The 13776-nt window shown below is 41.8% G+C and overlaps 2 protein-coding genes across 2 annotated transcripts; one reads left to right on the top strand and one right to left on the bottom strand.

The window, feature by feature from the left end:
* The first annotated feature begins 4312 nt into the window (after window positions 1–4312).
* Window positions 4313–5405, top strand: c1ql3b (complement component 1, q subcomponent-like 3b). The gene is made up of 2 exons (XM_028593250.1): window positions 4313–4924; window positions 5162–5405. Exons 1-2 carry the CDS (start codon window positions 4313–4315, stop codon window positions 5339–5341), a joined length of 792 nt encoding a protein of 263 aa, XP_028449051.1. The 3' UTR covers window positions 5342–5405.
* A 346-nt stretch (window positions 5406–5751) lies between these two features.
* Window positions 5752–11335, bottom strand: pter (phosphotriesterase related). The gene is made up of 5 exons (XM_028593249.1): window positions 11226–11335; window positions 10278–10735; window positions 9148–9413; window positions 7570–7710; window positions 5752–7178 (listed from the first exon to the last, which is right to left on the bottom strand). The coding sequence occupies exons 2-5, from the start codon at window positions 10707–10709 to the stop codon at window positions 6968–6970; spliced, it is 1050 nt and encodes a 349-aa protein (XP_028449050.1). The 5' UTR covers window positions 10710–10735; window positions 11226–11335; the 3' UTR covers window positions 5752–6967.
* Between the last annotated feature and the right edge of the window lie 2441 nt (window positions 11336–13776).

Here is a 13776-nt window from a genome sequence, read left to right as displayed (position 1 = left end):
CCACATTTAACCCATCAACCCTATCAGGAGGAGTGGGCAGCCATGATTGTTATTGCTTCTCCATCTTAAATACAGTACCAGCTTTGAGTGGGTGGTGTGGCAACGCATTCTGTTGAAAAATAAACACTCAAATTCTGAAAGAGCAGAAGGTGTGAAAAGTAAGGAGGGACATTCATCTTATCACTGGCTGGGACACATGCTGTTTTATGAGTTGATAAACACTTAGGTGTCAATGCTCACATAATATTTCTGTTTATATTCCTGGCTGGTAATGAGAGATCCATTCAGCTTCCTTTCCCATTCACCACATACACTCTTTGACAAACCTGTCTCAGCTTTGATTGTCATAAACACAATTGAATCCTGCTTAGCCACCCAGGTCAGGCTACATAAATGCCATACATATTTCATACAGCATCAAGCTTTTCTGACAGAGGGATATTTTTTTGTGTGTGTGAATTGAATTCACGCCTCATATTTCATTAGACACTCTGAAAGTCTTCTGTCTGTGGTCAGATGGGCTATATGTTTTATTCATGTCCTCTGAACATCTGCTTGTCCGGTTGTCAAAAATCATCAGGCTCCCCCAGGACTCCTGCTTGACTGGCTGTAAATGAACTCCAATGTCGAGATTTAAAACAACCTGTCAGAGCTCTTCACCACCAGAGGAATCTTTCAATACGGCAGCCGAGGTGAGCTGACTGACTAAGATCTGGAGAAGAGTGATGAAAGTCAACTTTGGACACATTTTTTTTGAAACAGAAATAAAAAGTGTGCACTCTGATTCATTTGGTGCGATACTGTTAAAAGCGTTCTAATACAAGTTGTGTTCTTCCCACAGCTTTTGGTGGATTTTGACACTGCTGTTCACTTTGGCTGCTGGTCGACAAGTCTCCCTGAGTCACTGGAGGCTCGTGCCAACTAGAGGGAAAGAGCCTGACCACTAACAAGTGCTCAGTGACTCATAGCCACCACAGTATGTCTCACTGTGTTGGTGCTCGTGTGTCTTTACATATTATTCTATTATATACTATTCTATTTCTCACTTTACACTCATCCCACAGAACAGGTGAGGGCTTTTATAACTGATAATGTATTTTAAATCACATGTGGGGCCCTCCCAAACTAGTGTCAGCTGTAACCAAGGGGGTAAGCCAGCCTCCACAAAGCGTACCTCCTATGGAGCCATTTTGATGCTAATAAGCCATCACCTTCCATTAGCATTCCATTGACTGCCATTTATTTTGGCGTCACTTTGACAGTGAATAACTTTACATCTGAAGCGTTTAAAGAATCTATTTGTCTATTGTTTATTTCTAAAGAAACACGACAATGTATAAAAGGCTCCATTACCTTGTATCTCACGTTATGGCTCTGTAGCAGGCGTTTTTATAAAAATAGGTTGTGTCATAACCACGCGACTTTCTGTCGCATAATAGATAAATTACCGTACAGTACAGGAGAAGCTCGCAGGCAATCGGGGGGACGTGGAGGCATACAGTCAAAATAACAAAATAATTAATCAGAATACTTACCAAAAGTTGCTCCTGCTCCTACGTTCATTGACAGCTCCTACTCACGCTCTCCGTCTCTGCAAGATTGAATGATTGAGATTTCTCTTGGCACCAGAAGACTTACAACTAACCACCATCCATAATGCTAACATGCTGATGTTTAACAGGTATCATGTTTACCATGTTCACCATCTTAGTTTAGTTAATTAGCATGTTAGCATTTTGCTAATTAGCAATAAATACAAAATACAGCTGAGGCTGTTGGGATCGTCATTAGTGTCACAGGTCATGAACCAAGTAGACTACTGGACGAATTATAAATTTGACCCGATGATGGAGAAAAAAAATTAAGAGATTAAAAAAGTTATTACAATTCATCCTGAGTGGCAGGGGCGATTCTAGGATCATACTTTTAGGGGGGCTCAGGCCCTAATGAGATTGTGACACTGATACAGTGCCTTACAATAGTGTTAATCGCCAGTATTACTGCCATCGCAGTAATCTGCTGAGTGCGACATGAATGTAATGGCATAGCAATCCATCCAACAGTTATCGGGAGTTTTCACTCAAACCTCATGGTAGCGCCAGAAGTAAACACCTGAGGAAGGCCAAATTGTGGACCGAAACGTTGTGTGCCTTATTTGCACTATTAAAGTATTTTTTCGGACCATTTTAAGCTGTTGTGCGGACTTTACCTTCTTTGAGCGCCAGAAGTAAAGTCAGGGAATCACCATTGAGAATAGACAGTTTTCTGGGGACCACGAGTGTCTGTATGAAATTTCAGGGCAATTCATCCAATCAGTGGTGGTGTGTGACTTGGTGCCGTGAAGTGTTAACGCACTTGTCCTGGGATATGGTACCCGCTCACCAAAGTTAAATAGTCCAAGAACAGTTCAGGGCGCAAAGTGGGAATGACAGAGGCACCATTCTCCCTATTACAAGTCAGTGTACGTCAAAATGATTTTGACGTACACTTGAGTACATGAGTTATTTTAAGCTAAAACAGTCAAATAATGCTTTAAGAACCAACAGCATACGTTTTTTGTACATTGGCTTTGTTATAGTTAGTTTTTATAGCTTGATTTTAAATGTTTTACAGTATACTCCTACATCTGGTGTTAGTGGCCCACTGTAATATGGTATGCTCATTTGACATTGACATGACCAGGTGGTATGTTATTGTTAAACATTCTCTCTTTTTCATTGTTGTTGTCTGCATGGTTATTGTCATTGGGAAATAGGATAAATGTATAAAAAAAGTCTTGAAAGAATAATAATTAATAACAGAACTTGGTTGAGTACATGAGAAACCAGATGAGATCCATTGCCATTTAAGAGGCTTGTGGCTCTGAATAAAACCTTTGATTTGAGTGTGTCTTACTTAAAGCAAATACATTTACACCTTGCATATACACATCTTATGACTTTTAACAATTCTGCTGTGATAGAATAAGATCGTCAGTATTTGTAAAGTAATACAGCTCATTATTTGTTCATTTACAGCCCTTTTAACTATCTTTTTAAGAGTGTCAATTCTGTATGGCACTTTTTGAGATCACAATTCAACAAACACACACAGTTACATTTGTGACTAATAGAATCTCATTCTGGCTGCAATCAAAGCCTCGCTCCTCCCAAAGAAACAAGGCTATCTGTGGTTTTCCTTCCTCTTCATCTATCTCTCCACCTGGCAGTGAGGTGCCATCGACACAGAGTGACAACCTCTGCATTCATGAGCACATCATCATCTGTCCTCCTCGCCAAGAATTAGGTCTTCATCACTCAAACCTTACAAACGCTGTTTTATGTGGAGAGGGCATTTTGTTTTAAATCTTAGAAATCAATATGGTTTGGATCATTTTAAAAATAATGGAGAATTCAGTTGTACATTTTTACGTATTACTTATTTAGGCTAATATTACAACCAGCATTAACCTACTGGTGAATTCCCATTAGTAATTAATTAAGTAATCTCCCCCTATTTTGCTTCTAAATGCCTCAGCATTCAGTCATTTCACCAGTATATTTATGTGAAGTCATCCTTAACTGCCAGCTTCTAGTGACTCCTTCCTTTCAGTGGCTCTATAGATTTTCTCCAAGTGATAAATTGGATATGGGGAGCCACTGAGGTGTGACCAGGTGCCAAAAGACTATAGCTTTTTGTCTTTAATGGGCCTCATTATGCTCAAGACCTTTAGAGCTGTTTGGATAAGTAACAACGTGTTGTGGGAGGTAACGTTACAGCCATCAATAGAAAAAGTAATGTGTTAATACCCAAGTAGTTTTCTGACCCCACAAACAAATACATAAAATAGATTAATCACGTTTTAGAGCTTCAAAGTTATGTATATTTTTTCCCTTTCTCTCTTTTGATTTAAGAAATGCACGGATTCTATCCTCTCCATCACCTCCACCCCTCCCCTCACTCTCCAAACACAGAAGCGGTTCACTTCAAGCCCATTCTCTCCTGTGGCATCGTGGTGGGCATAACTTGTGCAGCTGACTGTGTGCTGCATAACCACTTAACGCAGATTGTGTACTTTTTCCTCTCAGAAAGTCGTTTGTTGTTATTTTTCTTGCAGTGAGAAAGCGGAGATGAATCAGTTGGACGGATACTGCAACGCGTAAAAGTTGTGGATGGTTACTTTTGCGCATACACATGTAAAGGACTATTTTATCTCCAAAAGTTGCGATACAAAACAAAAGCAGGTGAAATTCTTCCCTCTGCAAACATATCGCCCACAAGCAGGCTGGAAGACCATCCACTCCGGAGAACACAGCGAATCCGCAGAGCGCAGATGATCGCAACTGGTGTTTGTGGTGTCGCGCTGGTGCTGGTGTTGGTGGTTCTGATCCCGGTCATGGTGAACACCGCCGGTACTCCTGCCCGCTACGAGATGCTCGGGTCTTGCCAAATGGTGTGCGACTCCCACGGGACCGCGGCCACGGCCACGGCCAAGGCAACCAACACAATCAAAGACAACCGTCTGGTGCAGTCGCTTCCGACTTTCATCCAAGGTCCTCAAGGAGAGCCGGGACGCGTCGGGAGGATGGGTCCGAGGGGTCCGGTTGGCGAGCCCGGACCATCTGGACCTGCTGGTCCGCCCGGAGAGAGAGGGGCACCGGGTCCACCCGGAGCACCTGGAGCAAATGGGCCTAACGGTGCCATCAGCGCTGCCACTTACAACACAATCCCAAAGATTGCGTTTTATGCAGGACTGAAGAAGCAGCATGAGGGATACGAAGTGTTGAAATTCGACGACGTAGTCACAAATCTGGGCAACCACTATGACCCTTCTTCAGGGAAATTCACCTGCTCAATACCGGGGATTTACTTCTTTGTTTACCATGTGCTGATGCGAGGCGGAGATGGAACCAGCATGTGGGCTGACCTCTGTAAAAACAACCAGGTAGGACGCTTCATGATATATAATTAGGCTATGTAACAATCTTTTTATTTGTTTTAGCTTTACTCTTTATAGTCTCTGTTAATAATATACAGTGCATACACCGTCTGATGAACACATTTTGCATTTTACGCACCCGTGTCCGTAGAAAGAGACACATTTAGCCTAAAAAATGGATGGAGCTGTCCGCGGTTCTGATTTCAAAATAAAGACACGTATCATGTCAACTTTCCCTTCTAGGTGAGAGCCAGTGCCATCGCCCAAGACGCCGACCAGAACTACGACTACGCCAGCAACAGCGTTGTCCTGCACCTCGAGCCCGGGGACGAGATTTACATCAAGCTGGACGGCGGAAAGGCGCACGGGGGCAACAACAACAAGTACAGCACCTTCTCCGGCTTCATGTTGTATGCTGATTAAAACACGGAAAAGGATCTGCATATAGCTCGCTTCACTGCTCATCAATGTCAGTTGGATTATTAGAAGCACAGCTCACCATTTCCATATTGCAAGAGTCCAGAAAGATGTGGAGGACGTCATGCAAGAAAAAGAAAAGAACTGTACTTTGCAATAGCAAAGAGCTTACAGTGTAATTACAGAAAAGTAATAATGCATTTTAAAGTGTACAGCTTTGAATTATACCCATGTCAGATTGATTAGTGTCACTATTGCACCCTGAATGAACGGTTTAGCCTTACAAATGAACTTCGCTATGTCCACCATACTGTACATGCTGCTGTGGGAGCACATACTGAGTGTAAACTGGAAGTTCAATGTATTGACCTCCAGTGCTTAATTAGATACTGACATAATAACCACTCTGTTCACAGTGTTATTAGTCCATGTGTGCTTTATTTTTTAAAACTATTAGATAGTTGCTGTTTTTTGAGTGAAAATGTTAAAAGCCGTAGTGATGCATGATTATAAATATGACGTAAACACCGTGCAGCATCAAAACACTTCAAAGAATGTGTCAAAGGCCATTATAATGTTCATATTGAAGCACTATCACAAAATGATCATTGTAATTCATTTTCTCTCAATAGGACAGCTGGTTGGGGCAACAGGGTGGTCTGGTGGTTAGTCATCATCACCAAACTGGACAGTCACGCTGACATAAATGTTTCCTCGACATACATCGATCTGCCTGCTGATTGTGAAGACTGTCAGCTAATGTGACATGTCAAATTAAATCTTGTAACTTTTTAATCCTCTCGGAAGATTAATCAAAGTTATATTGTTTTTTCACGGCGCACAGTCACTTGTGGCGATCATGCCATTGATCATGTGGTGAAGTCACCCTGTAAGGCCACCTGTTCCCAGATGAGAGGAGAACATGTCCTTCATCCAGTCAGCCTCCCATAGACACCCACTGAGGGGCAACAGGACAACTCATCCAACACAGCCGCATTATGTTGAGAGCAGAGCGGCATACTGATTACTACCGCGCTCGTTATTGTCCTTGTCATTTGCAGAAATGCCACTTACGAATACAAAGAAAGCAACATTGAAAAATCAATTAGCACCATATTTGTGAGCAGTGAGCACCACTGTAGACAACACCTCCAGAGAAAGAGTTTTAGATTGCATTCACATTTCTGCTGGCAAGAAGCTATTTTTGTGTGACATAAATGGGACCAAAACAAGACTGCTAATGAGAGGCACTGTGATCCTGCGAGACTCCTTCATATTATTTGCTTACAAAGTGAATAATGTATAATCACACATAAACTCACATTTTAATTAATTAGGGCCTCTGTAAAAACTATTTAAGCTGGATGAAACAACAGCCTGTAATTACAGTATTTTCCATTGGAAAGACAAAGTTATAAAACATTTTGCTTTGCTGAAAAATGTAAGAACATTGACATTAAAGACAAACTGATGCACAAACATTGAACGCTCATTGATTTGAGGGTCCGAAAAAACATTTATAAATGAGTGGGGAATGTGATTATTGCAAAGAATCTCAAAGTATTCATTGTGGGGTGTTTAGTCATTATCTGGAGATAAAATAATTGCTACATCAAAACGCTCTTTTTTGCGTTATTTGAAGGTCAGCCAACATTTTGGGTTGTCGATGAGGATCTTATCCACCTGGTTCTGCGAGATGCCCCTCATCAGCATCTTCGGCACAATGTTCTTCAGGATGTGAGAGTAGCCGTGGCCGCCGTACTTGGTGAGACGGTTCTTGGTGTGGATGTCGTGTGCAACCACTATCTTGTCGTCGTAGCCCTCCTTCACGAGGAACGCCAAGCTGAGCGTGAACAAAGAAACAGGGAAAAAACGAGGGGCCTTAAACACAACTGACAATTTCTGTTGTTAATCTCGTTTTTGTTGTATGTGCGGACTAACATGTGGCCAGTTATTCATCACCCCTCTCTCTCCACTGCAGTGGGAGAGCAGCGTCTCGCAGTTTCTGTGACAAACTGTAGGACACGCTCGTCTCTCCACATATAGTAAAACACAAAATCAGCATTTTTGCTCTAAATGATATACACCGGTTGTGGACTCTAGCTCCATTTACAATCTCAAATTTGAACACTGAGGTCTACACTGAGGTCTACACTTTAAATTTCAAGAGTGGAAACATCAACGTGGACACACTTGTGTTCACTCCTGGCACGTCTAATCACAGTGTTACTCACGTCTTCACTCTCTGGCTGTCACTGGGCATGTCCACCTCCAGGTTATACGGGTAGTTCAGCATCTCTGTTCCAAAGAGATCATACTCCAGATAACTCCCCAGCTTTGCAAACTCAAGCAGTTCACCATCATCAAATATAGTCCTGCAGGAAGAGAAGAGAAAATAAGTGAAATGAATGCCATACATGTAGAATTTCAAAAGAGAAGGTTTATCCAGTTTATCCAGTTTTCCAGTTTAAAAAAAAAAAGAAAAAGAAAAGTGAAATATATTTTTTTATGTAGGGGTAAAATTCTATGCAATTTCTGTAACTTTTCTTAAGAATGGAGAATAACAATGACCAAAATAGCAGTGACTAAAATAATTTGTTCTGAAAGCAGATCTAAGAAATATTGGGATCATATGTGGAATGATAAAGCTATCTTATCTAACACCACCTTTGGGTAGCTTTAGGTAGTTTTTCACGTTGTTTGTTGTTTTTTATTCTTAAATTGAATGTATATCATAACTCTTTGCGGCCGTTTTAAAATATTTGACTCATAAAACCACTCTACAAATAAGGGTAATCGTTTTCGGTTTTCCCTTATTATTTATCGTTTACTGTATTTTCACCAAAAAATAACCAGATTCAGCCAAGAAGAGCACATCTGTTTAAACTGATTTCCACTAAGATATGATGTCCTACACATTCAAAAGTTATGTTTATTGCTGCAAGAGGACACTGATCACTGCTATTTACAGCAAACAAGATTCCCTTGCAACAAGCACAGCTCAGAAAATGTTTCCAGTGAGGAAAGTGAAGATGAGAAAAAAACCGCAGCCTGTAACTGCCATCAGGTCAGAATTCCAAGGAAATCTGCTGAGAAACTACAGGTTCGCATGAAACAGGAAGAAAACAAACATCTGAGGATGAAGAAGAAGGGTGATTTACACGAAGACGGCAACAAAAATGTACTGCAGAGGCGACGAAATTTGGGAATTTCTGTCGGTAAGCGTTGACAATGAAATCGCGAGACAAATTCAAGGAACGTCAGAAGACTCTGTTGTTTATGACCAAATTCCGAACTGGCTACATGACCGCGACATAATCCGCTGCACGCTCTACCCAGGCGGCCCCTCTCGCCTAAACCAATCTGAGTATTTCCAGTAAGTAAGAACTCATCTGACAGACAATCTCCTGTTGTATGCTACATGTGTGAAAGTGTACAGTACATGTTGGGACCAGATTCGTTGGACATTGTCCAGATTTCATAAGTGAAAACAGCTCTACAATGTGAATGCGGTGTGAATTTTCCCAGTAGGGAAATCATTTTTTCAAATCATTTGACACCACGTGAATGCAGCACAAAGCGAAAAATACTTTGTGTATCAGCCCTGTGTGGGTTCTTCCTTCGCCCATGCTACACACTTTCACCAAGTTTTATGAAAATCAGGCCTGTAGTTTTTGGTAATCCTGCTGACAGACAGACAAACAGACCATCAAACAGACAAGACAAACCAAGCCAAAACATTACCTCCTCGGCTGAGGTAAAAACTAAATCCCTTTATTCCCCTCTACAAATGGTTTTCAGGGACTTCTCACCTGTCCAGGTGTGACATGACAGTTTTGCTGATGTCACCCCCGGCCTCCTGAAGAATCCGGACGATTTCAGCCGGAGCGGCAGGATTCCTACCGGGATGGATGATGACAGGGCAGCCGAGCTGGGTCTGAGCATGAGCTGTGGCCCTCAGCATCTTCGTTTCACTCTCCGTGATGGGCCAGCTGGTGCCGATCTCTCCGATCACGCCACAGCGGATGTCTGTTCCGTCTGCGCCGTGAAGCACCTCGCTGATGATGATGTCTGTGAGCTGACGGGCAGAAAATGAGGAGTGAGTTAAAGGTGATCTAAGCGTTGTTGGGTGACGGCACTTCTTGTTGACGTTCGAAGTATTGTCAAACAAAACGAGGCTAGCTCGCCCTTCCCTCCTCCTCATCCCGTCCCCTACCCCTCCTTTCCGCGCACTAACCCCCCAACCCCCACCCCAAAATACTTCTTGTCGATTATTGGCTGGAATGCTGGAACTCTGTTATGTTTTGTGGTGCAGGTTGGCCAGTTTGAGTTTGTTTTTGTTGCCGTCTGTGGAGCCTGGGCTGTCTACAGAGACCGCGTTTTTTTACAGTGTGTTCAGGGGACAGGCAGCTGGCAGATAGTGAGGAGATGTTTGCTGTATGTGACAAAAACATTTGTAGCCTAGAAAACGCGTGACATCGCTTAGAGCACCTTTAAATCAGGACAACATCACTCTTTTAGACTAGTTACTGACATATCTTCTGACTTCTTAGTTTTGTCCCTTTAACAGGCTCGATGCACATGAACAGAGCATGTTAGGTTTGAATGATAATATCTAAACATCCATGAAGATTAGGTGCACATTCTCAGTGCATGACTACTAAAGGGCTATACAGAGCAGCCAGAAACCCGTTCAAATCAATCAAAAGATACAGAAGAAATCCTTGAACATAAACACAGAACGTGCTAAGAGAATTGGTGATGTATCAAATGGATGCAGGATGTTCTTCCTGTCTTATGACTGAGACATCCAGTGGCAAACTCCAGACACGCACATGCTTATTAAGTTTCCACAATATAATTCAAATTGTTTCAAACTTTGTGTGAAACACACATGCCAGATTTTGACCTGGCTGTTGCCACACGCCAGGCTGAGCCTCACCTTCTCCACACTCATTCTCTTGGTGGCCTCCGTGTGGGTGGAGTCCACATAGTACCCTGCCCCTGCGACGACGTGGACCCCGGTGTCCTTTGCTAGCTGCTTGAGGGTGGGCAGGTCCCGGTCGATGCCCGTGGTGGTGTTTTCCACTATGGTGCCCCCGCCGGCCTTCCTGTAGGCCAGCAGCTCGTCCCGCACGGCGCCGGTCTCCTGCTGCAGCAGCAGGTTCTCGTGACAGCTGTAGGGGTTCTGTCTCAGCCAGTGCATGTGCTGCATCTGGAACGGGTTCTCCGCCACCTCCTCATCGCCTGGAGGAGGAGGGAAGTAGCAGCACTCAAAGGTCATGGTCAGGTGCTCGTGGGTCATGGTGCGGCCCAGCTGGTCTGGATCCACCAGACCCAGCACGGTCTGGACCTTCCCACTCAACTCTGACATAACTGGTGTTCAGGGTTTCCAACAACCTGAAAGGAAACATATTCTTATTATTTCATTTATAAATGAGTCAAATAATAGGCCCGGTAACGTTTTGTAAACATGGTTTCAGATCAGTGTGTTTGCAAAAAGAGGCTCTGACAACTCATTGACCAGGATGACCTAACGTTACAGTGCATGCAGGAGAGGGACCTTTGGACTGCAGAGTGACCTGCTCTGAAGACCTGATCCTTATTACGACCAACCATAGAGTCCGTCCATAGATATTGGGTCCATCTAGGAGTTGAGGTTATTCCTTACTTAGCTACTTGCTCGCTTTACAAAACATTAGTAATCACTGCAGAATGGGCGATAACTTAAAAAGAGCAACGTTTTGTGCTAGTGCAAAGTGTAACGGTAACCGAAATCAGCCGAAAACAGCGTGCAGTAAACTCTGAGCTGCAGCACGAGGTGGGCGGAAACTTTAAGTTCATCGACTTAAATCCTAAAATGTATCTAAACTGCTGACAGTTTTCTGACCTTGTTTTTGATTCTTGCGGTCCACTTCGACCACCAGCCGAACTCAAAGCAGCTACTCCGATTAGCAGAGCCATAAGGTGCGAGAAGTGTGAATCATCGCGAGAGATCACGACAGTACAGTTCAGCTGACAGGACGTCAGCAAAACCCAATAAAAAAAAAGGCAGTGTCACACACACTTTATTAGTGATAATACATCATTAACTAAAACTGTATAGATGCGTTATATGTCATTAATAAGAACAAAAGTTTGTTTACAAGGTTGTGAAAAATAACAACAACGTTTCCAACGTTTTACTAAGTCAAAAGCGAAAATACGTTGTTAATAAATATTTAACTAATAAATATTTTGAGGCAGTTTTGGTCTATACAACATAATTAACGATTAATTGCCATTCAGAAAGCAAATATTACATTTTTAGGGAGACCTTTTAGAAAACAAATATTTCAGACTTGTAGGCACAAAATCAAGTCTTAGCCTATTACACAAATGTAATTATAAGCATATTTAACATACATATAACTGTGACTAGCTGTCATTTTAGAAATTGGATGATCATAGTTTGGGAGAACATGTGAGGATGATGCAGGGTTTGAGAGACAGGCTGTGTCTCCCTCTGTTTCTGTTCTCCTCACTGAGCAGATGGTCTCCACAGCAGCATTTGTTCTGCTGTAGCAAATGACCATCCACATACTGCAGAGCCTATGCCATCCATTTGGCGGCAAGATGACTACTCTGTAGATCAGACCAGCAGTTCCACGCTGGATAAATTGTCTCTTTTTCTTTATTGGCTGAGCAGAGGAAGATGAGGTCAGGGCCATATTCAATGACAATTTTTATTTGTGTCTTCATTTGAAAAAATATATATTTACTATGGTCAAACTAACCTTCCAGGAGTGCACCCCCATATGCCCATTTTGTCTCAAGCTGAGATGTAGATGATTATTTCTGAGATGAGACAGAGTTATTTATTTTGTCCTCTAGATTACTGTCACTCTACTTTCACGTGTTTTAGCAACATATGTCCTCAGGAGGTCAAGAATGCTGCTGCAAAGCCTTTGACCAGGTGCTCTAAAATGACTCTGTTCTTGATTTCTTTACACTGGCTCCTCATCAAATTCAAGTCAAGATTATTTTGATCACTTTCAGAGCTCTGCCTGTTGGCTGTTCCTACTGTAGCTCCACTAAAGGAGACTGACTGTACTTAAGAAGTTGTGGCTCCTAAACTGTGAACGCTGTGAACACCTTTAGTAAAAAGCAGCTCAAAACCAACCAGCGTTTCTTAGGTTTTATATAAAGTTTTCTATTTAATTTATAACCCTTGTGTTGTGTACTGGTCTATATACTCTCTTACTTATTATTACAATTAACACTGAACCACAAAACAGGACTTCAAGATAAAGATACTGTAAATAACAGACACAGATCACAAAGTTCACTGAAATAAAACTGGTAAACGGTAAGTAAAGCACCACTAATGTGATAACAACAACTAAACAACACAAAACACACACAATTCAATACAGTCAGCCACTGTGACTGCAACAAATGGAAGAACAACAAGGCAACAGCGATGCAAAATGAATTTACCAACTCAAAGATAATACACAGAGAGGGTGGCTGTGATATAAGTGGGAAACTTACTTTAAAACAATCACACTACTCTTAAAAGCATGTGTGTTTCTGTTCGTGGGGTGACTCTTTTAAATAGTTTGGAGGACAAAATCAAATTGAGTAAAGATGTCTTACTGTTCAACATGAAATACAAAAGAGCAATTCTGGATAGGTACAGTAAAGCGAAGGGAGGTTTTAACTCATGAGTAGAGAAATTATTGACGGTAGTGTATTATTTTGTATGAACTTCAGTTCAGTTTTGTTCTGATCTATTTAGAAGTTAATTGTGCTTGATAAATGTACTGGATGGACAGTATAGCTCAAGTATGGTAAATGAACAAATGATTTAATTAAGGAAATTATGGAATAGTAACTTCATTTATTGAATTGATCGTCAAATGTTTTTTGGATGTTGACAATGTTTTCGGTTATAGGGTTGTATCGTTGTTCATGGACCAAAAATAGATTGAAAACACTTTGATACGGGTATGGAAATTTCAAAAAAGGTAGGACCTGAAATGCATTTTGCTTCTTCCTACTCTCTTTGGGACAAGAGTATTTACTTATTTTGCTTATTCTTGCTTTTTTTAAATAGTAAAATACTTTGTGTCTTGTATTTTAAAAAAAATGTGTATGTTGTTTGGAATAAAACTATTGATTCATTCATTAATTTATGGTAAATGAGTTTTGCAGTGCTATTCCTCATAAGCCCAGAGCACCATCCCACCGCAGGGTTTCCTCATTAGTGGCAAGAAAAGATTGTCACTCCCATTCATCTCTATGGCTGCCATGTTTTTAGACGGACACGACCACAGGGAGCTTCTCAAGAAGAGGGATGACTAAAAACCAGCTCTCCCCTGTGGACAGACCTCCTGAGACACAGCTCAGACATTAACAAGACTTCCAGTTTGATGCATGGTCTGTATACAATGGAACTC

The sequence above is a fragment of the Perca flavescens genome, chromosome 12 (genome assembly GCF_004354835.1).
Source record: "Perca flavescens isolate YP-PL-M2 chromosome 12, PFLA_1.0, whole genome shotgun sequence".
In the NCBI taxonomy this organism is placed as follows: domain Eukaryota; kingdom Metazoa; phylum Chordata; class Actinopteri; order Perciformes; family Percidae; genus Perca; species Perca flavescens.
The sequence above is the reverse complement of the archived record's forward strand: the minus strand, read 5'-3'. Positions and strand labels throughout refer to the sequence as shown.

Excerpts from the sequence above, each read along its gene's own strand:
- pter (XM_028593249.1), bottom strand. The coding sequence starts at position 10,709 with ATGTCAGAGTTGAGTGGGAAGGTCCAGACCGTGCTGGGTCTGGTGGAT. Across the intron at positions 9,414-10,277 it reads AGAGAATGAGTGTGGAGAAG|CTCACAGACATCATCATCAG; the intron begins GTGAGGCTCAGC and ends TCTGCCCGTCAG. Across the intron at positions 7,179-7,569 it reads GACAGCCAGAGAGTGAAGAC|CTTGGCGTTCCTCGTGAAGG; the intron begins GTGAGTAACACT and ends GTTCACGCTCAG.
- c1ql3b (XM_028593250.1), top strand. The coding sequence starts at position 4,313 with ATGATCGCAACTGGTGTTTGTGGTGTCGCGCTGGTGCTGGTGTTGGTG. Across the intron at positions 4,925-5,161 it reads ACCTCTGTAAAAACAACCAG|GTGAGAGCCAGTGCCATCGC; the intron begins GTAGGACGCTTC and ends TTTCCCTTCTAG.